Below are 27774 nucleotides of genomic sequence, written 5' to 3'. Positions count from 1 at the left end.
GGCTGTTGTAAGACTATTAAATAGGCGTCATCAGTCGCTATAAGCCCCATAGATGTGGGTCAATAGCCCAAAGAAGTTGTAGTTTTGTTGCCTAAACCTAAAGAGGTTGTAGTTTTGTTGTCTAAAACAAAAAGAAATTGTAGTTTTGTTGCCTAAACCTAAAGAAGTTGTAGTTTTGTTGTCTAAAACAAAAAGAAATTGTAGTTTTGTTGCCTAAACCTGAAGAAGTTGTAGTTTTGTCTCCTAACCCTAAAGAAGTTGTAGTTTTGTTGTCTAAACCTAAAGAAGTTGTAGTTTTGTTGCCTAAACCTAAAGAAGTTGTAGTTTTGTTGTCTAAACCTAAAGAAGTTTTAGTTTTATTGTCTAAACCTAAAGAAGTTTTAGTTTTGTTGTCTAAACCTAAAGAAGTTGTAGTTTTGTTGCCTAAACCTAAAAAAGTTGTAGTTTAATTAACTAAACCTAAAGAAGTTGTAGTTTTGTTGTCTAAATCTAAAGAAGTTGTAGTTTTGTTGTCTAAATCTAAAGAAGTTGTAGTTTTATTACCTAGACCTAAAGAAGTCGTAGTTTTATTGCCTAAACCTAAAGAAGTTGTAGTTTTATTTGTGGATCTACTAATTGTTTCAGCACTAATTCAATGCTGACTTTGACTTGTTTCTTGCACGGAGATTCAGTCTCTACTGGCTTCTTCTAGTCTGTAAAGTTATTCGTGTCTAGAGTAACACTGGTTCTACACAGGTTCAGGGCACCTCGTTGAGCCTTACACTAACATTTAGCATCTGATTATAAGCAAAGCAAACACTGAATGAAGCAAATCAGATTGCACGCTTTTAATTCCACCAACCAATAAACACTCACATGCTTCTCAAAGGTGTTGGCTCTCTACAGGAATCCCTTTCACCGTGGCTCTAACCATAGATATATACTGTATGTATATACACGTAGACACCGCATTGACCGCTTCAGCCCGCTGCTGCGATACGTCAACGTCGCCGCCATATTGGGGATATGGCACATATTGTAAATTTCAAGTTTTAAACACAATATTATGTTACCTAAAAATAACAAACGCTAGCTAGCTCCTATCTGATGAAGATCTAAAAGCTAACATTAACTTCGGTCGAGAATTAGCCAACAATAACTAGCAAACTAGCTCTTATCTGATCTACGGAAGCAAATGTTTTTATAAAGATGTAACTTAAACTGTAATGTTGTTGATGTGAAACATTTTTAAAGGAAAACGTGTTATGAGAGTACGACTTTTTAAAACCATATCAACAGACAGACCGGCCGCTGATCCATGAACTGGAAGCAGTAACGTAACGTTATTGAACTGTCCACTTGTGTTTACAGACTAGTCCTGACCTCCTAATGTGGCGGCGAAGTTGACGTACGATCCAAAGGCCAATGCTGCATCTACATGTGTGTGTGTGTATATATATATATATATATATATATCTATGGCTCTAACCTGAAGTACTGAAGTGGACCGAAAAGGGCCCACGTTCTTTTTGAGGTAAGAATTGTTCTGGATCAGGTCGTAGTCCCATTTAGCTTCGTGTCAGGATTCTACCAAGGCAGTTCAGATGGTTAAACGTATGTAAGGCCTGATAAACTTAAAACAGTCAAACCTGTTGATGAGTTTTTTCAATGGAAAAAAAGCACTTTAAAAAACATCTTTAAAAGGCCTTCAACTTAAACAGATCTATTTCAATTATTAGTTCGGTAACAGCTGTAAGGTCCCGGTCTATCACAGTTTGGAGCTCGGCACCACGAGTGCATATATATCTCAGCTGGTCCGAGCACGGTGTCGGTGTTAAACAGCCGGATGGTGTTTCTGCTGATGGATCCTCAGGTTCTGCTTCCCGGCGAATCTCTTCCCGCAGTGCTCGCAGGCGAACGGCCGCTCTCCGGTGTGGACGCTCTGGTGCGTCTTCAGGTGTCCCGACTGCGTGAAGCGCTTCCCGCACTGAGCGCAGCTGTACGGCCGCTCGCCCGTGTGAACGCGCAAGTGCGTCTCCAGGCTGCGGGACGACGTGAAGCATTTCCCGCAGTAGCTGCAGACGAAGCGCCTGTCCCTGCAGTACCGGTTCAGCTCCAAAGGGTCCAGTCTGGAGCCGCCGAGACCGAGCGCCAAGGAGAAACCCGCAACGTTCAGGTCCGACACTTTGTCCAGCAGCGTCGACCGGTGCGGGACGGACACCATGCTCGGCAGGCCCTGATTGGTCCACGAGGAGCACAGGTCCAGGTCTGTGTCGTAGGGGAGCGAGCCGATCAGAGATGCGCCCCGCGTCAGCTCAGAGGTCCCGGGAGGCAGCGAGACGGGGCTTTCTCCGGACCCGAGGAGGAACGGTTTCCTCGTCGGCGGAGCTTCGCAGTCTGACTCGGAGGCCAAGTTATACACCACATCCGAAGAACTGTTCTCGGCGCCCCCCGCAGGGCGCGGAGACCCCGGTGCGCTGTGGTAGTCTCGATGCTCCGACGGCCCGTTACTGTTCTGATCCCACAGCCTCATGATGGCCGCCGAGGTGGAGACCGTCATCCCAGAGGGTCCTTCTTCACTGTCGTCTGTGTCTGACAGCTGCACCTCCGTTCCTTCAGACACACAAATCAACAGAGATGAAAGAATCAGCAGTGACTTCAGGGACTAAAGACTGTCTGTCGAAATGGCTATTGTTATTTATCTTTCTACATAAAACATCGGCCCTTTATTACAGTACAGACTGACATTTTATTTGACGGTCTGATCCCAACAGTAACGTGAGCAGCGTGAAAAGGCTCATTAACAAAACTCGTCTACCAGTTCACCAAAGAGACATTTTAAAGGTGCCGTATTGTAAAAAGTGAGATTTTCAAGTCTTTTATATTATAAAGCAGGTTTAAGTGCTATATAAATACTGTTAAACTATCAAAACGCTCAATATACAGAGAAATACACAGAGCGGTATTCAGAAATTCAGGAAGTTTTGGAGAGGGAAAAAGTGGGCGTTCCCATACCCCAGGAGCCAATCAAAGCAGTGGGCGTTCCTGTCACGCTCAACAGAACGCCCCTCCGCGACTGCAATCAGACCCGTCTCCTGAGTTTAAGCGTTTTCCTTTCTTACCGTCCTCGTTGAGAAGCAGCTCCTCCGTGGAATCGTGGTCATGGACCTCCTCTTTCGCCGTTTCCTCCTTTATCAAAACGACGTCCTGATCGCTCGGCTCCTCCGCGGCTCCCGTCGAAGGATCCTGAGAGTAGAAAACAACAGAATAAACAGCTAGTTTACTCTTAGAGACTTTAACTTTATGGTTACAGATGTGCTGAATCAGACCTTTACAGCACAACTAACTATTCATTTTCAACAAAAACAATGTCACTTACAGAGCCACATCTGTGCACCAAACTCCCCAAAAAGCAACAGGTTCAGATTCATTTAAATAAGCAGAAAATAATACGCTTGAGTTTGTGCAGTTTAAATGCAAATTCCTGTTGACTTTTTCCTCAAACTATAGCGCCTAAACTGTTCTAAGATTAAATAAAAGCACCACTGTCTTGTGGACAGAGAGAATAAGTGTTCAATCAGGGGGGTCAAACCAACCTCTTTGGTTGCGGGGGTCAGCTCAGTCGACGTCTCCAACACCGGTACCCTTCCACTTCTTTTGAGATTTGCTTTCGGTTGTTTTGCCGCCGCTGCAGCTGGTAAGGCACGTTCTGGGTCAAAGACAAAAACACAGTTACGATATTGGTTCCTCATGTGGGACGGAGGAGACCACCATGGGTCTTTGGAGGGGTTCTTAGTGGGTCTCCTTGATCCCAGTATGAGGTAGGTATTAGGGCTGTAATCCCAGGTCTCACTGTATACTTTACTGCTGTATATAAGTACAAATGTTGTTCCTGCCGAATTTCTACGTGATACTGAGTCAAACGTATCGGAACAAATTCACTACTTAAATTAGGAAGGAGACGGTTCTATGAACAGTTTTCCAGTGGAGTTTGGTGTAGCCAGGAATCAGCAACCTGCGGCTCTTCAGCTCCTCTCCAGTGGCTCCGTGTGGAGTTTTAAAAATGGAAATGAATAACTGTTTTTTGTTTACATTATCATTTTTATTTATCATTGTTGTAGGTCTACGGTACGACGGAGTATTAGGGCCACGTTGAGGAAAAAAAATAAATCTGAGATTTAGAGAATAAAGTCATAATATTATAAAGTAGTAATTTTACGTATTATTTAATTTTTTTCTCGTGAAGTTATGAAATTATTCTCGTAATATTACGACTTTTTTTCTTGTAAAGTTATGACTTTTTTCTCGTAATATTATGACAGTGAAAGTTGCTGAGCTCTGAGTGTAAATAACAGCAGTTGTTGCTGAGCCCTGGGTGTAGATAACAGCAGTTGTTGCTGAGCCCTGGGTGTAGATAACTGCAGTTGGTGCTGAGCCCTAAGTGTAGATAACAGAAGCTAAGCCCTGAGTGTAGATAACAGCAGCTGAGCCCTGGGTGTAGATAACTGCAGTTGGTGCTGAGCCCTACGTGTAGATAACAGAAGCCAAGCCCTGAGTGTAGATAACAGCAGCTGAGCCCTGACTGTAAATAACTGCAGTTGGTGCTGAGCCCTGGGTGTAGATAACAGAAGCCAAGCCCTGAGTGTAGATAACAGCAGCCGAGCCCTGAGTGTAGATAACAGCAGTTATCGGAGCCCTGGATGTAGATTACAGCAGTTGTTGCTGAGCCCTGAGTGTAGATAACAGCAGCTGAGCTCTGGGTGTAGATAACAGCAGCTGAGCTCTGGGTGTAGATAACAGCAGCTGAGCTCTGGGTGTAGATAACAGCTGCTGAGCCCTGGGTGTAGATAACAGCTGCTGAGCCCTGAGTGTAGATAACAGCAGCTGAGCTCTGGGTGTAGATAACAGCTGCTGAGCCCTGGGTGTAGATAACAGCAGCTGAGCTCTGGGTGTAGATAACAGCTGCTGAGCCCTGGGTGTAGATAACAGCAGCTGAGCTCTGGGTGTAGATAACAGCAGCTGAGCTCTGGGTGTAGATAACAGCTGCTGAGCCCTGGGTGTAGATAACAGCTGCTGAGCCCTGAGTGTAGATAACAGCAGCTGAGCTCTGGGTGTAGATAACAGCAGCTGAGCTCTGAGTGTAGATAACAGCAGCTGAGCCCTGAGTGTAGATAATAGCAGCTGAGCTCTGGGTGTAGATAACAGCAGCTGAGCCCTGAGTGTAGATAACAGCAGCTGAGCCCTGGGTGTAGATAACAGCAGCTGAGCCCTGAGTGTAGATAACAGCAGCTGAGCCCTGGGTGTAGATAACAGCAGCTGAGCCCTGGGTGTAGATAACAGCAGCTGAGCCCTGGGTGTAGATAACAGCAGCTGAGCCCTGGGTGTAGATAACAGCAGCTGAACTCACCGGGAGTGAAGTCCATGAAGCCGCCGCTGGCCACCTCCAGCCCGCCGTAGTCCAGCTTGTTGGTGTTCCTGCGGTGCCGGTGCCGGTGAGCCATGACGTTCTCCATCAGCTGCAGCTTCCTCCTCAGGTCCTGGTTCTCCTGCTGGCTGAGGCGGATCTCCAGCTGCAGAGCGGCGGATCGCTCCTCCAGCAGCCCGCAGATCTCCGCCACGGCCGCCCGGCTCAGCGCCTCCATGATGGACGTCAGCTGACAGTGAAGCGCTTTATAACCCGACATGTTGAGACAAACAAACCGCCGAAACACGGTGCGTTCAGAGCTCCGGTCCGCTGGACTCCTCCGGGGGTTAACTGGTTCTTCAGCCGAGCAGCGAGTCGACCTGCCCGGGAAACTGATGGGTCGATGCTGCGGAACCGGAACGTTTGGTCGTTTGTTGTTTGTTGATAGTCGGTTTGTCTCCTCCTCTAAAAGGGGGGGGGGGGGGACAACTTCCGTAATGTCACTTTTCAAAGTAAAAGCTCAGAGTGGATGACAATTCAATTCAATTTATTTTATTTTTTATATAGCATCAAATCACAACAGAAGTTATCTCAAGACGCTTTCTATATATAGAGCAGGTCTTAGACCGTACACCATAGTTTAGAGACCCAACAAGAGCCACCAAATTAGATTTTTTAAAACAGTAGACGCTAACAAAGACAATTATATTCATTTTAATCGCTATCAATCTGTGAGCCGACTGTTGATCGCTTTCCAAAATAGATTAATACTATTATAGCAAATAAAATAAAATAAAAATTAAACAAAATAAACAATTTTACCCCATGATTATAATTATATTATTAGCCAAATACAATATATAGTCGATGCTAATTTTGTGGGTCCTCTCTTCTATTATCCAAATGATATACAATTTAATGCAATACTTTTTTTTTTGCTCTTATTTGCACTTATTTGACATCTATAGCTAATGGTCACTTTACCTATTAAGATTTCATATTTTCTTGTCATACTTTATTTAAAAAATTCCGTACAGTAAACATGTTCAGATTAATACATATATATCTCTCTCTATACATAGAGAGAGATATATATGCAAATTTATTTTAAAGTATAAAAATAATAAAAAAAAACTAAATCAAGATTTCATGCAAAGCAGATGATTCCTTACTATAGATAATACTTTCTGTAGTATATTTGAAACTCGTTCCATAATGACCACCAAATGCTACTTACAACTTGTATTGAAATACATAATCCTTTATTTATTTTTATTTGCTTTAAAAGTAGAGAAATGAATGGCCTGATTTGTAGAGGTGGTATTTCTCACAGTACGTGAATGCAGCAGCAGGTCGGTTTCTATAGCAACGCCTGACAACAACAGAGAGCAGGATGGTTCACAGTGAGTTTAACAAAGACCACAGATAGACCCAGAATAACTCTCCTTTAACAACATTTATCTGCGCTTTTTCCTGTTGTTTATCATTGTTATGTGTAACTGATATGTTTTACTTTATATTTGTAGCTTTTCTTTTTAGCTAGGAGTTACCAACTGCTACCAATAGCTTACACTTAGCATGCAAACTTTACCAAGCCAGCAAGCTAGTCATGTTGTATCTCTGTGTGTTAGTTTAAGATCAGATCAGATCAGATATTCCTTTATTAGTCCTGCAGTGGGGAGATGTGCAGTGCACAGCAGCAAAGGGGATAGTACAGAAAACAAGAAGCATCAGCTAACACAGTAATAAAGAGCTAAACAAAGTGTAACAAAATATGAACCCTTTAAATAGAAGGAAGTATAACAATAGGATCAGTATATACAGTATAAACCAGGAGCATTAATAATAATACTAACATAATATGAGTAATGATGCTGCTGTAGAAACAGAGGGACACCTCGGTTCCTCCTGGTGGTTTGTTGTGTGTTGTTAATGCACCAACGGGTTTTCTTCCAGGTATTTTTAATGTTTGACCCTTGTGTGTGTGTGTGTGTGTGTGTGTGTGTGTGTGTGTGTGTGTGTTTTGTTTTGTCCGTTCAGTCACAGAGGACATGGTCCGCCGACGGGCCGAGCACAACGAGTGTGAGATCTTCTCCCTGGAGGAAATCTCTCTGCATCAGCAGGACATCGAGAGGATCGAGCACATCGACAGGTGGTGCAGGGACCTGAGGATCCTCTACCTGCAGAACAACCTCATCCCCAGGATAGGTGAGACATCAGCCAGCAGCTCCTCCTGGGAGTTACTCAGTAAACACTGACTTAAAGCTGTTTTAGTCTATTTATAGGGAGGTCTTTAGGGGGAGATAGCAGGTCAACAGTAGATGTCACATAGAAGTGGTGTACATCATCTGAAAGCTGGAACCTGGAGATTAATTTGAGATGCTGCTCAGCACTGAGGGTCAAGTTGTTCTAGTGTATCAGGGTTTAGAACATGATGATAGAAGTATAAGATGGTCATCTCCATGCTCTGTTATGTCTCATAAGTTGTTGCAGCAAACTTTTTGGGTTGTTACCATTTGTTACATTTTATACAGTGAGGTGAATGAAATGTCTCCTATGGGGACTAACATCATCACACATGAATCCAGTTGGGCTCATTGGATCCACCAGAGTCTCAGCTTTACAGTGAGACACAATTTATGTAATTCAAGACTGTTTAGGGACCCCAGGATGCAGAAATATTAAATTACACCATTTCAGAATAGGAGACAATAACACATTTATACTGCATTCATAAAACTGCATGTGATTATCATAAAGTGGGCATGTATGTAAAGGGGAGACTCGTGGGTACCCACAGAACCCATTTACATTCACACATCTGGAGGTCAGAGGTCAAGGGACCCCTTTGAGAATGGACATTCACTCTAGCTTGAAGACTGAGCCGCTACAACCTCTGAAAGAAAGTAATGTCGGTCAGCTTTGAGTGTCCTCCTGTTTTAATGTAGACGTCTTTGGACAAATCACCAAATCAGTGTTTACAGGGATTTGTTTGTGTTTTGTAATTAGTTTAATAACTTACTTGCAATCGTATTTGTTCATCTAGAGAATGTGGGTCGCCTGAAGAAGCTGGAGTATTTGAATCTGGCCTTGAACAACATTGAAGTCATTGAAAACCTTGAAGGTCAGTATGTGGTGTTGTTTGGTGCTAAAGGTTAACCCTTGATTATGAACATCGCTCCTTTCTGAATGAATCTTGTGCTTTATTCAGTGAAAGCGTTCCAACCGGGCGGCAAATAGCAATTAATTTAGTCATGTATTTATTTATTTGGATTATTCAATTAATAATTTAGCTATAAATTGTTAAACAAACCAACTAGATGAGTAAAAGAAAATGGAGAAAACCCTCACAATGGAGAAGGTGGAACCTTAATGTGTGGATGTCATGATGAGGTCATGATGAGGTCATGATGAGGTCACGGTGTTAGCTGGAGGCTAAACAAAGGAAAGACTGGAGGCTAACTAACGCTAGCAGTGGGCTAAAGTTACACATCTAAAATGTCCTCTTGTTGTGTTGTTGGCTGCCAGAATCCAGATATCACAACATTAGAGATGACAAACTGTGATTGGAGGCTCTAGAGAGCTACAATATCTGAGAGAGAGTAAATCTTGCTAATATCGGTCACGATTGTGGTTAGCAGAAGGCTAAACTATTAGCAACCCTTTCTCTCTCCATCTCTGAAACGCTTCTCCGATATTGTTCGACTTTCTTGTTGACTGACTTTACTGAAGGATAGTTAACTATAGACATCCAGAGATTTATACGCCCTCAACACAGAGACAGCGGGTTCTGTCAGCGTGACTGGCCCGGTGCCTCGCTGACAATCCCTGCAGGCGCTCGCTTACTGTTGCGCCAGTTTGTGGAGCTTCTCAACTCCGAAAACGTCAATCAAGTCTACACGGTTGATTGCCAATAGAGGCAGAGTAGGGGCGGTATATTGGATAGGCACGCCAGCACATGCACGGAACGGATCAGGCAGCTGGGATGGATTGGGCACTGATGGTACGTGTCCACCGGGGTGTTTTTTATCGCGCGGGGACGCGCCGCTTCCCAGCATTGGACGCTCGGTAGGCTGCCACTAGACACAACACACTCGGCACCTGATTGGACGAACGCCGTCCCTCCGTGGGCTGCTGCTCCCAGCTATCAAACCGGAAACAATATGGCGGCTCGTTTGGAAACTATCTTCTCTTATTTCATGAAAATAGTTCACCGAAATGTTTTTCTGAAAACATTCGAGGCGAGAAATAATCCGCAACAGTTGAATCTTTATTTTGGATCAACAACAGTTAGTTTAAAAGATTCTCGGGCGTTTCGAGAGGCGGCGAGTCGCGTCGGACGCCCGTGATTTGCATAAAATAGACTAGACCTCAACTTTATGCAAATGAGGAGCGGCTGTCGTGACGTTCCGTCTCCCAAACTGCGCCGCCAAGCTACCAGAATGCATTGCATGGCTGCTTACATAGACGATGAATGGGAAGAGTGGAAAGGACGGATCCTGTGGACACGTCCCGGTTTCCTCTGTAAACGTATAAACGTGGTGTTTGTGTGTTTGCTTCCCGTCTTCAGGCTGCGAGAGCCTCCAGAAGCTGGACCTGACTGTGAATTTCGTGGGCCGTCTGAGCAGTGTGGAGTCTCTGGAACACAACGTCTACCTCACAGAGCTGTTTCTGGTGGGGAACCCCTGCACTGAGCTCGAGGGCTACAGGCAGTATGTGGTGGCCGCTCTGCCTCAACTCAAGGTAACTGATGAAACACGATAGTAAAAGCGAAGTTATCCTTTAAAGGGTCAGGTCGGTTTGATTTTTGGATGAAGAGGCTGGTAAGAAAATGAGTGCAGTTCTGATCCAGATTCAGTGTTTTGGTTTGTCTCTGTCCTCAGTGGCTGGACGGGACGGAGATCAGCCGGTCAGAGAGGATTGGAGCCTCTCAGGGCCTGGAGGAGGTGAAGAGACGAGTCCAGGAGCAGGAGAAGGAATACCTGATGAGGAGAGCCAGGGAGAGAGAGGAGGCGCAGGGGAAGGAAGCAAGAGAGCAGGAAGGAGACGAGGAGAGGAAACCAGGCTTCGATGGCCGCTGGTACACCGACATCAACAACACAGCGTGAGTCCTAACATCAAGTCAGAAAAACAGTAATGTCCTCCTCCACTAAAGAGTCAGTTCCTCCAGCAGGTCCGTGTGATTCTTCCTTCAGAATAAACTCGGTACCTTTAACAATCTTTTCCAGGTCCTGATACGGATGATAATGTGCTGCTGATGATCCAAAAGATGAAGTATTTGGTTATTTGTGAAACCTAAACTAAAGTAGAACTTCACAAGATGCTCCACGTTCCTCATTTTCACACTATTTCCCCTCGAAAATAACATGTACAATTACTACTTTATAATATTATGACTTTATTCTCCTAATATTATGACTTTATTCTCATCATATTATGACTTTATTCTCATCATATTATGACTTTATTCTCCTAATATTTTGACTTTATTCTCCTAATATTATGACTTTATTCTCATAATATTATGACTTTATTCTCATAATATTATGACTTTATTCTCATCATATTATGACTTTATTCTCATCATATTATGACTTTATTCTCCTAATATTTTGACTTTATTCTCCTAATATTATGACTTTATTCTCATAATATTATGACTTTATTCTCATAATATTATGACTTTATTCTCATCATATTATGACTTTATTCTCATAATATTTTGACTTTATTCTCATCATATTATGACTTTATTCTCATCATATTATGACTTTATTCTCCTAATATTATGACTTTATTCTCATAATATTATGACTTTATTCTCATAATATTATGACTTTATTCTCATAACTTCTGACTTTATTCTCATAGTATTATGACTTTATTCTCTAAAGCTCAGAATCATTTTTCTTTCCTCAATGTGGCCCTGATGCTCCGTCGTAGGATCACACTGTGCTGAATTAAATTAAACTACATTGACCCGGGACAGATTAAAGTTAAATCATCATGTTGATCTCAGCTTGAAGCATTGAAGTTACTGAATGTTTTCTGCCCCGGCAGTCGGCTGCTGGAGGAGGAGAAGGAGAACCGGGAGGCGGAGGAGAACATGGTGAGCACCGACGTGGACGATGAGCGGCGGCGAGAGAAGGAGTTCTGGCACACGCCGTGTTCATTCACCCCCGAATCTCGTCTGGAGGCTCACCGCCACCTGGAGGAGGAGAAGAAGAAGAAGGCGAAGGAGAAGTACGTTTTCAGCATATAAGATGACTTAAAAATAACTTTTTTTTAAAATCATATTTGCTCCATTTCTACCTACTGCTGCTTTAAGTAGAGTTTTGTAGTTGTGACTCTCTGGCTGTAGTTTACCGTCTTGTCCACCGGATGTCGCTACAACACCGAGCATCGTCCCACTGAGGCCGCCGTCCACACTGACTCAGGATGAGTGGACAGGCTCGGTTTCAACAGAGCAAATCAGAATCACCTTCAGTTGCACACTGATCATTATCTGCTGACACATTCACCTCATGGCCAAAAGTATGTGGACACCCGTATGTGACACCTGGCTGAAGGTGAATTAGAGGCTGGATATACTGAATGTGGAAACACTATTCCCTGCTGATTATCCTTTGTGCATCACTGGGGACGTTGTGTTTAATGCACGTGGCATAACTTTTGGAAAGGGTCGGTGTTTTTATTTTTTAATTTTGGAAGTTGAACCTCAGCCAAAGGACGTATGTTGATAAGAAGCGAAAGTCAATTGTTTGTTCCATTCATTTCCAACGTTTGATAGTAAAGGTTGCCGACCCCTGGGTTAGACAACGGCTTCAGTTCCCTGGACGTTCATCCCCAAGGTGTCGGATGGGGTTGAGGTCAGAGCTGGGGAAACCATTTCTTAATGAAGCTGGAAACAGGAAAGAGACAAACAGTGCAGGAGTGTCTTCATACTTTTAGTCACATAAGGTCATATACCGAAGCACCAAAGTACCTCAGTTTGGGTGTTTCACCATTTTTCATGAATATTGACGCTGCAGTGTGCCGAGGCCGAAACGTGTGCTGCCTTCTCATCCAATCGCCGAGGGAGCAGATCAATCAATCAGTCACTTCATTGACCACATGGCTGAGGTTGAAGAAGTGATTTGTTTTCAGTACACGACGGAAGGAAATCATCAGTTCAACAGCAAAGAAGAGCAGACATTAATATCAGGTTTTGACACGACAATCAGCCGGACAGACGAGAGGACGCTCAGGCCGGGTTCATCTGTCGGGTTAATGAGAAGTGTTGAGGTTCGTTACTGCAGCGGAGAACAAACTGTCCTGTTAACCGGAGGAGACGTGAGCAGGTTCAGAGGGTCGGAGAGGATTTAGCTCTGACGTTTTGTTTGTACGTTTGTGACTAAATGAATCAGCTGGTGAGTCCGGAGGATGTCAATAATCCTGAGTGATGTACTGACGCTGTGTTTAGTTGAGCTGACTGTCACTACAGTGATCGCTGTAGTAGACTAGAGGAGTAATTTTACTTTATAGGAATCTGATCGGATTAATAATGAATGCTTTTTTAAACATGTGATAGCTGCCTGAGCCAATCACACGCAAGTCGGGTTTGTGCACCAATCAAACCGCTGCATGTTTCAGACTGTCTGGTAGCGAGTCGGCAAAGTATTTGTTAGCCCGCTACGAGCTACAAGTTGCGTTACTTGTCCTGAACTTTTTGCCGTTTGAGGTTTGTTGTCATTGAAACTGAAGTTTGTCATTAATCTGAGGTTTGTGAGGTTCCTTTTTTGTTTTCAGTGTCATCCTCTGTAGTTCCATAACGTAGCGTTGTGAAACCAGGACTGTAACGGTGATTAAAGACCAAACAGATAAACCTGACATGTGATACATCTCTAGAATAATAAATACAGCGCGCGTCCCACACTCATCCAGCTCCCTCTGAGAGTTCAGGGTCGGTCCACTGCTCCAGCTCTGTCCAAGGGCGCTCCGACAGTGGAAGTGGTCTCTCCGGTATCAACATCCAGCCTCCAGTTCAGCCCCTCCTGCTGGGTCTGATGATTTAACCATCGGCCCTGTTGTTTCTGGGCAGACTTCTACTGCAGGTCAGTCTGCTGGAGGACAGAGATAAAAAACAGTTGTATCTGTAAACACCTGCTCATTTTTCTAGGGACATATGTGTATTTCTAAAAGCTTTTATATTCCTCCTCACCCCGCTGAACCCCCCGCGGACACACAGCGCTGACTCACAGCGTTTAGTTTTCAGATCACCTTTCGAGCCACGGAGTCGTGAATAGCTGAGCTGACGTATGACGAATGCCGTAGAAGTACCCTGCTGTGTTTGTGCTTCATTTCCAGCCCACAGGAAACCCCTTTACATTAGCCTGAAGGCATTCCTCTGTCTGTTTCCTGCCTGGGCTTGTGTTTGTTTATCTCAGATTAGTGGATTAGTCTGTCTTCTGCTTCTAGATGTCGTTTCCTACTCCTGCTGTACGAGGAGATCGTTAGCGATGTAAAGCTCATGATTTATGTGCTCACACTGTACGTGTTAAATCAGGAGTCAGCAACCTGCGTCTCTTCAGCTCCTCTCCAGAGGCTCCCTGTGGATTCTTTAAAAATGGAAATGAATAACTGTTTTTTTGTTTACATTTTCATTTGTATTTATCATTGTTGTAGGTCTATGGTACGACGGAACGACGGAGTATTAGGGACACATGGAGGAAAAAAATAAATCTGAGATTTAGAGAATAAAGTCATAATATTATAAAGTAGTACTTTTACGTGTTATTTTCTTTTTTTCTCGTAAACTTATGACTTTATTCTCGTAATATTACGACTTTATTTTCAAAATCGTCATGTTTTTTCCCTCAATGTGGCTCCAATACTCCGTGGTACATTGTCTCTTTGGTCTCATTTTAATCCTATTTGTTTTGTCCCCTCCGTCGCTTTGTACTCAGATGTCGCAGTAGCTTGGCCGGTTTCATGGCTTCGTTCGTGAGCACTTGACGACACATGACGCATTTTGGTCTCCCGTCGCAATAAAACCAAACTCGATATAACTGTCGTCATATTTTCTCAATTTAGCTAGTTTGGTCTTCGCGTCACTTGACGACGTGGACTGACTCCAATATTTCTCCATGCTATGCAGGAACGGTTCGTTGCTCCCCGACTGAAGTGACTGATTCATGACAGATTGACGTGATGTGTGTCATAGCCCGGCTCCTAGGCCATGACAAATACGGGAAAGGACGCAGTGATTGATTGTAAATTAAAGATATTTATTACAAATAAATTAAGGATATACAGAAATAACTACAAATGTGGAGTGTGTCAGTCAGTAACATCAGTAATGTAGATGTGGATGTGTGAGCATGATGAAGTGTGAGGTGTTGTGAGTGGAAACTAAAGAAAAGCCAAACAAAGGCAGCCCGGCAGGTTCTGACAGGGATGAGTCCCGGTGAAGGAAAAAAGGGCAGAGCAGCACTTGATTGGGGCTTTTATACTCAGGACGCGCCAGCATCAGGTGCTCTGCATCAGGCATCCTCTCCCGTGATACCTTCAAGGACACAGGGAAAGAATGAATGGCCAAATCCACACTGGCATCTCAGTAGTGAGGCAGGGGCCGTCACATGTGTCACAATCACATCAGAGTTTCTATCGGAGTAGTGGACACAATATGCTGCTCTCTTATTGCTGCAAATGGTCCCCATCTGTAGCTATGCACTTTTTAATGATACAGCACAGTTATATCATTTTATCTTTTTATAATTTTATTATATTTTCTTTATTCAGATTCCTTACTTGAAATGAAATGGCAGAACAAATCCACAAAGAAGCACAGTAAAAACACCCTTTCTATCGATAAGAAGTCCGATAACCCCCCCCTGGGTGAGCCCCTATTTGTAGAAACCCGGTGTGACGGCTACGTAGCCACCCGGTGACAGCCCGCTTCCTAATCCATATTACACTAAAACATCCCCGGCCTTGCGTGCCGCCCAAGCATATAATCAGGGTGATACGGTGTTGCCGTTGTTTTCATCGTCTCCCTGCACGCGGCTGTCAGAGCGCGCTGACTTGATGCATGCAGTCGTGCAGTCACCGGATTGTCAGGAAAGATGAATTTCCTTGCTCCTGAGGTGGATCCTGCGATAAGGTCAGCCAGGAGACGCTTCTGTGTTTTAATGGCTGCTCCCTTCCTCTGAGAGGGAGAACGACGCCAGGCGAGCAGCCGATCCAGCCTGCGGTACAGCTCAACCTGAAAACACAGCAGAAGCTTTGAGGTCGAGGGAAACTGATAAATGGGTGCAGTTCATTGACGTGTATGGATGAGAATAATGCTTATTCCATGGACTGTAGATAATCTAAACTCTTTGTTAACATAACACAGTTGCAAACCAACATGGAGATTAACGACAAACTGAAAATGAAAACCTTACATCGTTACCAAGACGCTCTCAGACAGTGAGCAGTTATAGCTGCGTCTACCGCCCTGTAATTTGATTGGCCGGCAGACAGGGCGCAACTCCACCTCTGCTGCTCCCGGCTACCTCCAACCCTAATAACCTGTACCACATGCTACAAGTCGCTGCTGTTACACCTACTCTAATCTCATCGTCCATTCATCCGGGGCCGGGTCGCGGGGGGCAGCAGGCTTAGCAGAGAATTCTAGACGTCCCTCTCCCCAGCAACGTTTTCCAGCTCTTCCTGGGGGACCCTGAGGCGTTCCCAGGCCAGACCAGATATATAGGGTCACATTAGGGACCCGGGCCCGGATCTGAGTACACTTGTCCCCAAAGTCCAGTTTGATTGATTAGTGTGAATGCTCCGTACCGTACTCGGGAAACGGTTCGTCGATCCGTACTCGAGTCCACTTGAAAAGGAGAATGAAAATGGGTTCTATGGATACCCACAAGTCTAAAGAATGTGCAATTAATTTAACTATGGACAGTCATGTGATTAGTCGTGATGAGATATTTTAATCAAGCCCTAATACGACTACATATATACGTATAATAGACACCAAAATAATGGCTACCCAGAAAGCAATTTTGTGTTTAATGAAGTCGGTGTCGTCTCGTCAATGTCTCGTCTTAGTTGTGGAAGAAAAGGTCGCTGACCAACATATTTTGTCAGAGTTGTAGTTAATGAAATGAACACTGGGTAAACAGTAGAACTATGGCGTTCATGTTGCACAGTAATGTACCTGAAAGGCTGCTTTCATGTACGAGATTCTTGCTGGATAAATTCACGCTGTATTGCAGCAAAAGTTGAGCCCGGGTCAAACTCGGTGTGAGAGCGGCGCTAAATGTGCTTGACTTTAGCAGACCACTAAACCGAGGCTTTGCAGAAGGTGTGTTCTGTAACCTGAGAGTCCTCTGTTCAGTGACTGTACCTGTGCAGATAAATCTTCTACGTCTTAGATTAAGACTTTCTGTGCAGACACAGTTTGTACACGGCTAACTGAAAGCTGTCCGAACAGATCGTCCTCAGCTCTGAACTCCACTCAAACCAGCAATGAAGCTGTCACCACTGATGTCTCCATGACTCAGCTGTTTGATAGACGCCCTGTCACACCCCCCTTTGGAAGGAACAGAACAGGAGTTACAGAGCGGGATTTTATGGAGCCGAGAGCCACGCTGTGACCTTGACAAGTCAACGGTATATGGCTTAGGATGGGCTGGAGGCAGGGGAAGAGCTGCTGTTTGAACTGGGAGGCAGGAGTGATGGAGATGATCCGTTCGGTTTGATATTTTGAAGAGGATACTTGCCCTCTGTCTCACCCCAACTCATCCCCAACACACACACACACACACACACACACACACACACTGAGATTCTCCAAGTGTGTGTGCAGCTCCATTAGAGGGATGAACAACACTCTTCCTGAAGATATTCCCTCTTTTGGTGTTTTGATGATGCTGGTGGAGAGCGGTGTCTTAAGGCTGGCCTACACTAACAGAACAACAAGAGTCCCCACTAAAAAAACAAAACAGAAATCTCAAAATCTCTGGCGATCAAACGTGACTTTAGTGTAAACACACATGGCGGACGACGGGCAGGAAGAATCAGTGATGTTAGTTTTTACTTTGTACTGAAAATTGACGAAGGACGGATGGATGAAGTCACGGAGACACGTTAAAGGGACTGTTTGTAAGAATCAGATTTTGCTTGTTAACAGCGACACCTATCCTACATACCACCGTATCCAGCGTGTGTGTGTATGTGTGTGTGCGTGCGTGTCCTACAGTAAAACCATCTATTGCACATTATCTGTTGCGTCTCTTTATGGACGTTTCGGAGGAGCAGCGACTCTCCTTCACACCAAAGACCTCATAACTCTGCTACAGTCGTCTGTCAGTCCACCCTTTATATACATGTACACACACACAAACACACACACACACACACACACACACACACACACTACCGTCTGTACTCTACTATGCGTTGCCGTTTCTTTGCAGGGAGAAAGAGAAGAAGCCGAAGGCCCCGAGGACGCTCATCACCGCTGAAGGACGAGTCCTGAACGTCAACGAGCCCAGGTAAACATACACCTTTTACTCAAAACCGTGTAACTCAGCGCATTTACTCAAGTACTACACTTAAGTACACATTTGAGGTACTTGTACTTAAGTCTTTTCTTTCCATGCAAACTTTAGACTTCTGCTCCACTACCTCTCAGAGGGGCAGCTATAGTTACTAGTTACTCTACAAATTAAGATTTATACACATGAAACACACAAACACTGATGTTTTGATATAAATTAAACTCCCCAACACTTTTAACAGCTGTAACAATTAGTCCGTTAATAAATTAGCCCATTAATCATTTACTCAAAAACTAAACTATTTTGATATTGAAGTGATTTTCCATTTGATGGTTTCAGATTTAATAATGTTAATGTATTAATAATGGGGCTGTCAATCAATTCAAATATTTAATTGGGATTAAATTAAATATTGTCCACATTTTTTTATCTGTTCAAAATGAACCTTAAAGGGAGATTAGTCATGTATTTAATACTCTTATCAACATGGGAGTGGACAAATATGCTGCTTTATGCAAATGTATTCATTAAGGCTGTCGAAGTTAACGCGTTAATAAATCGTTTTAACGCCACTAATTTCATTAACGCAATCGATCTTTCTGAAGTTGTATCGGCTCAGTTTTAAAGCTAGAGTGAAGATACTGGTATCATATGAAACTATAAAACCTGATGAATCCATCGGTACCAACCATGTCAGACTAGCTTGTCATGAAGGAGGTTAAGTAACGCTCCTAACTTAAGCTAAATTTTGGCGAGGAAAAACTGTCATGTCCATTTTCAAAGGGGTCCTTTGACCTCTGACCTCCAGATATGTGAATGTAAATGGGTTCTATGGGTACCCACGAGTCTCCCCTTTACAGACATGCCCACTTTATGATAATCACATGCAGTTTGAGGCAAGTCATAGTCAAGTCAGCACACTGACACACTGACAGCTGTTGTTGCCTGTTGGGCTGCAGTTTGCCATCTTATGTTATGTTATTTATTTATTTATCTATTTATTTATTTATTTTTTATCTATTCCATTTTCATTTTTTTTTACATTTATTTATCTATTTATTATTTTTCCATTATTATTTTGTAAATGTATTTATGATTTTTTTATATTTATTAATTTTTCCTTTAAATTTTTATTTTTTATATTTATTTATCTTTTTATTTATTTTTTATATTTATTTATTTATGTATTTATATATTGCATTATACATAAGTAAGAACATATACATATACATTATACATAAGTACCTGTGAGGGTTTCTGGACAATATCTGTCATTGTTTTATGTTGTTAACTGATTTACAATAATAAATATATACATACATTTTGCATAAAGCAGCATATTTGTCCACTCCCATGTTGATAAGAGGATTAAATACTTGACAAATCTCCTTTTAAAGTACATTTTGAACAGATAAAAAACGATTTACGATTAACTATTTGACATTTTCAATGCAGTACTTTTACCTTCACAGTGTGGTATTAGTACTTTTACTGCAGTAAATGATCTGAATACTTCCTCCACCACTGGTGAGATGTCATCAGTAGCGGTAGCAGCAGTGGTGCCGTATCACCCGCTATGATTGACTGTGAGGGAAGTCGACCGATCCACTCAGCTACAGCAGCGGACGCAGCAGAAAGCAACGTAATTGGTTCTCATTCTGTTCAGCAACAAAACACCACATCCAATCAACCGCTTTAATTTAGTTTTCGGAAAGAAACAATGAAGGAAAACCAGGTCACAGCTCCACTCGGATGCAGCTTCCTTTCACAGTTCTTCATAACTGTAATGTGTTTTCTTTCAGACCCTCGATTACCTCCTGCTCAAACTGCTCAGACAGCGAGGCGGGGGGGAAACGCTACCTGGTGCTGTGTGATTGCGTTATTAGCAGCCTGCGTTGTTTTTGATTGGCTCGGCCTGCCGTCGGAACGATACAGCAGCAACCTGATAGCTGTGGGCTACCCCGGTCTCCCTCCATTAGCCAGAGGTTCATATCCAGAGCAAGGCCACGGGGGGGTCGAGGCCTTAAAACACGGCTGATTTCATTTGTAATCTGTGCTGAGGACACACTCAGGTCAGGAAGGTATCCTTCAATATGATATATAACTTTACATCAGCAGAGACGGGACAGTTTGGGTCACTGCAGCCTGGCCGATAACAGTCACAACATCACGTTAATATTTCTTACCATGAGTGGCTCGTAGAGTCATGTTCTGTAGATTGATGCTACTCAAACACAGTATCGCTTATAAGAAAAGGTTCAGTAAATATACTGAGTTAATGTGGTGGAGCTGTCAGAGAACTGAGGATGTAGATTATATTACATGTCTGGATATGAGGGCTTAGGCAACAAAACTACGAAGTTACGCTTAGGTAAAGATTGTGGTTTGGACTTTTAGAATTTTAGACTTTAGACTTTAGACTTTGAGGGGTTGAGACCGAGTCAAGACCAAGACCAAGGCAGGTTGAGACCGAGTCAAGACCAAGACCAAGGCAGGTCGAGACAGCGTCAAGACCAAGACCAAGGCAGGGCGAGACCACGTCAAGACCAAGACTTTGAGGGGTTGAGACCGCGTCAAGACCAAGACCAAGGCAGGGCGAGACCACGTCAAGACCAAGACTTTTAAGGGGCTGAGACCAAGTCAAGACCAAGACTTTTAAGGGGTTGAGACCAAGTCAAGACCAAGACCAAGGCAGGGTGAGACCGCGTCAAGACCAAGACCAAGGCAGGGTGAGACCACGTCAAGACCAAGACTTTGAGGGGTTGAGACCAAGTCAAGACCAAGACCAGACCAGTGCCAGTCCCACACAGCATGAAACACTTGACACACCCACGAGTCTCCCCTTTGAAGACATGCCCACTTTATGATAATCACGTTACAAATCTCCCCCCTAAGGTACATTTTAAATGGATAAAATTAATCGCGATTAACTATTTGAATCGATCGACAGCCCTAGTCTGTATGTACAAGTGTAACATGAGAAATATCTTGATAAAATAACCCACAAGTAATTTTATATGTGGTAATTTTCCTGTTTTCTTTGAACAATCAGAGTAATGTTGTTAATGCACAGTCAGTTTAGTGATATCCCCACAGTCTGAAATAACATCCAGAGTCCTCCTTGTCTGAGACCGAGACCGATCTCCAGTACTGCAACACTGGAGGCAGCTTTGTGTGACTTCCAGTCTTTTTAAAGATGTAAAGCGTTTGTAGCTCTGCAGTTGGACCAGTTTAGTATTCTTCCTCTTTGTGTGCATTCACAGGCTGGACTTCTCTCTAACTGAAGATGAAGAAAACAACACAGTTGTCTTAAACCTGGAGGTGTACAGGTACGAAACGATGAGCCCGAACGGCTTCATTTCTAAATATACAATGTGGTTTTTAATTGATATTGTATCATAGCAACCTGGCCTCTTGATTTATCACACAGTAGACTATAGTTTATACATGTCTACCCATATTTGTGCTCTTAATCACACAAGTTTATTTAAAGAACTAAAACCTGAAGCCACTGTGGAGTTACAGGCCGACACCCCGTTTCTGTTTCTAACCATGATGATGTATTTAGCGGGCGGAGCGTTAAGTGGAGGCAGAATAACTCTCTGAACACGTTAGTTAACGCTGGCTAGCAAGTATTGTTGGCTTGTTTTTTTTAACAATGGCTGAAGAAAATACTAGTTTCTCTCAAAATGTGCTGCCAATGGCAGCGCTGTAAAGATACATTGAGGGCGTATAAATCTCTGGATGTCTATAGTTAACTATCCTTCAGTAAAGTCAGTCAGAAAGAGAGTCGGACAATATCGGAGAAGCGTTTCAGAGACGGAGAGAAAGGGTTTACTCTCCATCTCTGAAACGTTTCTCTGATATTGTAGCTCGCTAGAGCCTCCAATCACAGTTAGTCATCTCTAATGTTGTGATATCTGGATTCTGGCAGCCAACAACACAGCAAGAGGACATTTTAGATATGTAACTTTAACCCACTGCTAGCGTTAGCCTCCAGTCTTTCCTTTGTTTAGCCTCCAGGTAACACCGTGACCTCATCATGACCTCATCATGACCTCATCATGACCTCATCATGACTGCTTTACACCACAGCTCTCTTTGTGGTTTATTGCTTTGTCGTTTTTTTGTTCAGCTGTAGGTCCGTGTTGATTTCCTTCTTGTGTATTTGTTGTTTGCGCAGTGGGAGCTCCTGAGAACCAGCGTCACATTAACTGTGTGTGTCAGCGCACCAGTTGACTTGATTGATGTAGAGATGCAGTCACATCAAATTGAAACGATCTAAATGATTGTAAGAACTCTCTGGGAGCTCATGTTGGTTGTTTAAAGTCCTGGTTCAGACAGACTGCTGCTCTACAGCTCAGCTTCATGGTTGATTACAGGTGTAAAATGTGTGTGACCACCTGCACAGCTGCTACACCTGTAGTCTCTTTATAGAAATCGGATCTCCTCTCCCCTCACAGACACATGGACACCTCCTTGATCGACGTGGATGTTCAGCCAACGTACGCCAGAGTCAAAGTCAAAGGAAAGGTACGCTGTGGAGAATAATGTAATAGATTTGTTGATAGGCAATACTTCAAGCTATTCCTCAACACTGTTTTGTCTGCACACCCTGAACTCTCCAACAAACACAGAATTTGTAACATCCTAAAGGGCAGCAGCAGAGATTTAGAAACGCGTCCTCATACCTAAACACGCCCAAAACCACATATATGACCGTTCTATGTAACGTTGTAACGGAGCTACTCGTTAACGCAATTTTGACTGAAGATACTGGTATCATATGAAACTAAAAACCTAAAGAATCCATCGGTACCAACCATGTCATACTAGCTTGTCTTGAAGTAGGTTAAATAACGCTCCAAACTTGCGCTAGATGTTGGCTATTACATACGTAAGTAGGCCTACGTGACCTACTTACTACGTTACATATGCTACGTAGTATGTGACGTACTAATGTACGTAACTTAAAATAACTCAACGTGTCGAGTCAGCGGTCTCCAGGGTTTTCCTGTGTTTGTTTTGGCCTTCACCTGCCGTCTTTATTCGTCTAAAAGTCTCAGTGTCCCTCCTCCATCCCTCTGCTTCCTAATATACTAATTCATCAGCAGTATGGAGGAGTGACCGGTGTGATTACAGGCTGCTGTGAACCTATGAGGACGATGTTTGCTGCTGAGTCGGGGGGCAGAGAGAAGTGTGATGGATGAAGGGTCAGATTTAGAGCAAATAAAAGGCTGTCAGGAGCTGCTGAGTCATCAGACGTGTTTCTGACATTCTGATACGTTTATGGAGAGAGTTTATTACACCTGTTGCCAGGTCATTTCCCGCCTGTGAACTTCAGACTTGGTTTATTTTTTTCTTTCAAAATGTCCGTGACAGTCTCTCTCTGGTGAATCCATAGTTGAAGTGTTGATGTTAAAATAAATAAAATACAACCTGAGTTGTAGAGATTCAGTGTCAGCAGAATTTGAGTGTTTATCTGGTGTCAGGTGTTCATTACCTGCTCTGCATGAGATCTGATGAGGTCTGACTGAGGTTTATTGTGAAGGGAGGCTCAGTTCAGCGTGTCATCGTAACCGCACAGTTTACCTGCTGTCAATGTGAAGAACGTGCAGTTTTACCAAAGAACGTATATAAGATAAGAAGTGAAAGTCAATTGTTCGTTCCATTGCAACAGCAGCGCCCAGCAGAGCTACGACTCCGCCATTTTGGACTGAAAGCGACTACCGAACGCCAGTAAAACGTCCTCCTACAAAGTGCCCAGCGTTGTATGACAGTCATTAATTTGCGGCAAAAACCTTTGGTCGAGGATTAGCTAACAATAACAACGCTAGCTAGCTCTTATCTGATGATCTACAGAAGCAGATGTTTTGTAAAGATGTAACGTAAAGTGTAATGTTGATTGACTTTTTGATACCGTATCAACAGTGTCCTCGTCATATCACCTGCAGCTGGCGCTCGAAAACTGTGTGTGCTCTGTTCTGAAGTCTGCGTGACGTGCACACATGCAAATGTTTCTTGGAAAATGGCATATATATGCGTCGTGGTTTCTGTGCGTGCGTATCGTTTCTACATCTGGCCCCAGGTGTCCAGTCCCCCCTCAGCAGCACCGAGGAAATGTGCGAAGGATTTTAATCTCCCACGAACACACCACAGCGACCTTTAAGCCTGATTAAACAGCTGTTTGGCTGCACATAAATCCCGAGAGGTGCAATCTTTCCTTTTTGTTTCTGTTCCCCCTGTAAACACAGAGGATTTGGAGCTCTTGAGCCGTCACTGCCAGCCAGAGTCCTGAATGTCATGGCTCCACTTCAAGCTGTTAGCGTATTTATGAATGGTCGTCAGCCTGATCGGACGGGTGGTGTGATTTACGCAGTGATACATCAACTCAGGCCTTTAAAATACCTTCTAAATATGAACTGATTTAGTGGAGCAGGGGGACTTGACTGTATAGGAATCATGTGTATATCAAGCAGGGCCTTCAGAGGAGTTAGCACGGTTTCCCCTAAAGTCCCCCTCAGAATCAAATAAAAGTACATTGATGAATGAAAAAGTATTTTTTTTAATGCCCACTATTCGTCCCACATGGATCATTTTGTCTTTCATAGGATTTCGCTGCAGTGATTGATTGCCACTGGAGCTATTCTGGTCACTCTCTCACGTCTTTTCTGGAAAGTGTACCTATAAAAAGGCCCACTAATGATTAAAGTCATTTGACACAGTGGGACAGCGGCAGTGCCAGATCAGCGCATTAATCTTGCTAATTAAAGTTATGAATAATTTACTCCGCAGATATTTCAGATGGTCCTGCCTGCTGAAGTGAAGCCCGACAGCTCGACAGCTCAGAGGTCCCAAACCACGGGACACCTGGTCCTCACCATGCCCCGGGTACGTACAGTCACACATCGGGCCGGAGCACATGGGTACCTGAGCCCAGGTGCACAAGTCGAACTTTCAGGAGCCTTTTTTAAAGGCTATCTTTGTGAATTAGTTTTTCAGTTTGTTGAAATACAAAACTGAACTTTTAGCCACACTAGCAATGTGACTTTAAAGATGTCTGCTGCTCCAACACTTTAGTTCAGAGTTAGCTGATGAATCCTACTTCAACTTATCCTCATACAACGGTTTGTATGATCTCTTACGAAAAGTTATTTTGTTTTCCTACGAATGTCCAGCAACATGCGCGATCAGTGCGCCTGTGCAAGCCCCTGAATTGCAGAATCTGAATCATCTTGGTTTTTAGCCGTCGTCATCTTGGTTTTTATAACAGCACTTTGTTTTGTTTTGCTGTGCGTTCATGCAGTTTCTCGACATTAGAGCTGTTTGGAGCTTTACGGTTTTGTCCTCCTGTTAGGGGCGACGTCAGAAATACAAACCGCATGATGAAATATGAATCAAAACCTGATTCTCTTTGAAGTAAAACTTTAGAGATCTCATTAACGCTGTTAAATTACAACTTCACTAATGAACTTCAAGCTGCTCCTGCCAATGAGGATCAGACATTTTGTTCTCTGAGGTTTAATGAAGGAACTCTTTATGGTGTCTATAAAGAGACACAAGGGCTGACACTGCAGAGTCAGAGCTGCTGCTATTAATCCTCCATATGGCCTCTGATACATCCTGCACCAGTCAACAGTTCAGACATGAAAGTGTGGAAGCTGTTTGTAGAAACTACGAGCAAAAACCTGTTCTCCTCTGATGTGTCTTTTTAGGCTGAAGGTGAAATCAAAGTGACAAAAACCGTCCCACGTCGGCCCAGAGCGTGTGAAACCAGACGCAGCAGCTCGCCACGGGACAATAAAAGGTAAAGATATTGTCTGCAGCTGCAAACATATTGATATAGACGTCGATATGAAGTTTGGACAGGAAGGACAATTAACATGTTGGCTTCATAAACACTCATCCCCAGCTTCTAAATCTCTCTCCAAGGCTGCTATGATGATGTTTGTTTTTGGCGGTTTCCATCTTGGTTTTTGTAATATTATTTATATTAGTCACGTCTGTCTCATGGTTACTTCTTTCTTTTATTCTTCATCTTTTTTTGTCTTTATACTATTATAATACAATATGATTTGACAATGTAAGCAAACTTATATATAAAGAACATATTTAACGATAAAATACTGACAAAAACAAACATAAAGACTCAAACCTAAAAATAACAAACTAATAGAAGAAAAATACAAAATCGCTGATGCCAAAAGTACAATAACACAAATACTTATTGGAGCAAGCTATTTCTTCCCATGAAACAAACTCTGGTATATATTTAGTTTTACATAATAAGAACATTCCCTCCATCTTCTTTCATTTGTGTTTCTTCTTAACCTGAATGTAATTTGCATTGTGGTCATAATTACTGAAACCAAAATGTAGTTCTCAGATCCGGAGTGTGCTTTGACACCTCCTCGGTTTGGTCTCACTAAATAAAGCTCCAATGTTGATGAAAATAATGACAAAATGTTGAGTTCATGGTCGATGTTGGGGGGGAAATTTCAAAATTGTATCTCAAAAACTGGATATTTGACAGTATTGTAAATTCTCTCCTCGTGTGAACCGTTGCAGTCGATGGAAATCGAGCACCTTTAAACATCAGTTTGTCACTTACGGAGCAATCAATCTTTATTAAAGTAAAACACTGACATCTCTGTGTCGTCTAGATGAATCACACGTGATTACTATTAAACATGACCTCCGTGTCCGAGGTAACAATGCATCGTTTTTACTTGATTTGGACCAACTGAACCACTACGGGTGTAAAACGCTGCTCTATTTATACAGTATGTTTCTGGTGTTATAAGAAGGTAAATAGTTTGTATTATTAATGAGGCATAAAGATGGACTAGCAGCAGAGCTGTGGTCTGTGGGCAGCTGGACGGTCTGTGTGTTTCTATGAATTCATCAGAGTCATGTGTTGGTCTCGGTCTTTGTTTGGCCTTGAGTTGAATACACACATATTGAAATGCCTCTGGCTTATCGGGGTCCCTGTGGTCCTAATTACAGATGCCTGTTGTATATTAAACGCTCTGCATGATTCATTTTATCAGCCATGTTGATGGTAGCGCCCTCCCACTAATGACCACGCACTGGCCACAGATAACCTTGACCAGAGCTGCAGCGTCGCACTGGGAGGAAGATTCTCTCACAGCATCTCGCATACTGTAAAATACTGAGGCTTTCACTGCGGGGGTCTGTCCTAGTGGCGCCCATTCAGGCTCCAGCTGCTGTTATTGATTTTTTTTTTTAAAATGAGGATTCATATCTATTCTTGAATGTAACCCAGGTCCCAGTATGAGATATGCTGTACGCTGTAAAGCTGCGGCCGCGAGCCACCTTCGCCCCGAGCCTTTCCAAGCCGACCTAGTGCCGGTCGCGGCGCACCGCCTCGTATGCGGGACTCCCCAGCCTGCCGTGTGTCGCTCACACCCTCCAGCTGGCTGTTAACGAGGGTCTTTAGGCACAGAGAAGTACTTGTATCGGTACTCGGTATCGGAGAGTACCCAAATGTAAGTACTTGTACTCGGTCTGAAAACAAATGGCCAAATGTTGCCACTTGGTCAGCGGCCATCGGCAGTGGAGAGCGACGCACCGGGTACCCCTCTAGCGTTACTTTTGGATAGACCAGGGATGGCGTGTGAATATATGCTACGCTACGCTGGGCATCCAAATAATGTTTATAGATGCTTTACAAAGTATTTATTAAACCAACTGTTAACCGTTAACGAAGCGTTAATGGTTAATAGTTGGTTTAAATATCTATCGATGTAATGTTTATAGATCCTTTACAAACAATTTCTTAAAGGTTTACAAATAATTTGGTAATCATTAAAAAATACTTTTATAATATGGTGT

At 43.2% G+C, this 27774-nt stretch overlaps 2 protein-coding genes across 5 annotated transcripts in view; one reads left to right on the top strand and one right to left on the bottom strand.

The window, feature by feature from the left end:
* The window catches only part of lrrc6 (leucine rich repeat containing 6), a 42756-nt gene that overhangs the window by 8570 nt on the left and 6412 nt on the right, over positions 1–27774 (top strand). For 2 of the 4 annotated variants that reach the window (XM_037787427.1, XM_037787425.1), the window contains exons 1-11: positions 6730–6786; positions 7424–7591; positions 8430–8507; positions 9954–10126; positions 10267–10487; positions 11444–11626; positions 17836–17913; positions 21183–21248; positions 22383–22452; positions 24715–24810; positions 25635–25726. In XM_037787427.1, coding sequence (XP_037643355.1) covers positions 6777–6786; positions 7424–7591; positions 8430–8507; positions 9954–10126; positions 10267–10487; positions 11444–11626; positions 17836–17913; positions 21183–21248; positions 22383–22452; positions 24715–24810; positions 25635–25726 — 1235 coding nt within the window. In that variant the 5' untranslated portion in view covers positions 6730–6776. Of the gene's footprint in view, positions 1–6729; positions 6787–7423; positions 7592–8429; positions 8508–9953; positions 10127–10266; positions 10488–11443; positions 11627–17835; positions 17914–21182; positions 21249–22382; positions 22453–24714; positions 24811–25634; positions 25727–27774 lie in introns of those variants that run through there. The other 2 variants (XM_037787428.1, XM_037787429.1) reach the window with 2 other exon arrangements.
* LOC119498469 (zinc finger protein 324A-like) lies at positions 813–5850 on the bottom strand. Its single transcript, XM_037787437.1, has 4 exons — positions 5387–5850; positions 3576–3688; positions 3102–3225; positions 813–2592 (listed from the first exon to the last, which is right to left on the bottom strand). Exons 1-4 carry the CDS (start codon positions 5661–5663, stop codon positions 1814–1816), a joined length of 1293 nt encoding a protein of 430 aa, XP_037643365.1. The 5' UTR covers positions 5664–5850; the 3' UTR covers positions 813–1813.

Source organism: Sebastes umbrosus, chromosome 12 (assembly GCF_015220745.1).
Source record: "Sebastes umbrosus isolate fSebUmb1 chromosome 12, fSebUmb1.pri, whole genome shotgun sequence".
Lineage (NCBI taxonomy): Eukaryota > Metazoa > Chordata > Actinopteri > Perciformes > Sebastidae > Sebastes > Sebastes umbrosus.
Note: the sequence above shows the minus strand (reverse complement) of the source record. Positions and strands in the feature narration are given on the sequence as shown.

Coding starts and splice junctions, on each gene's coding strand:
- LOC119498469 (XM_037787437.1), bottom strand. CDS start 5,663: ATGTCGGGTTATAAAGCGCTTCACTGTCAGCTGACGTCCATCATGGAG. Junction 3,226..3,575: donor TGACCCCCGCAACCAAAGAG/GTTGGTTTGACC, acceptor TTCTACTCTCAG/GATCCTTCGACGGGAGCCGC. Junction 2,593..3,101: donor GCTGCTTCTCAACGAGGACG/GTAAGAAAGGAA, acceptor GTGTGTCTGAAG/GAACGGAGGTGCAGCTGTCA.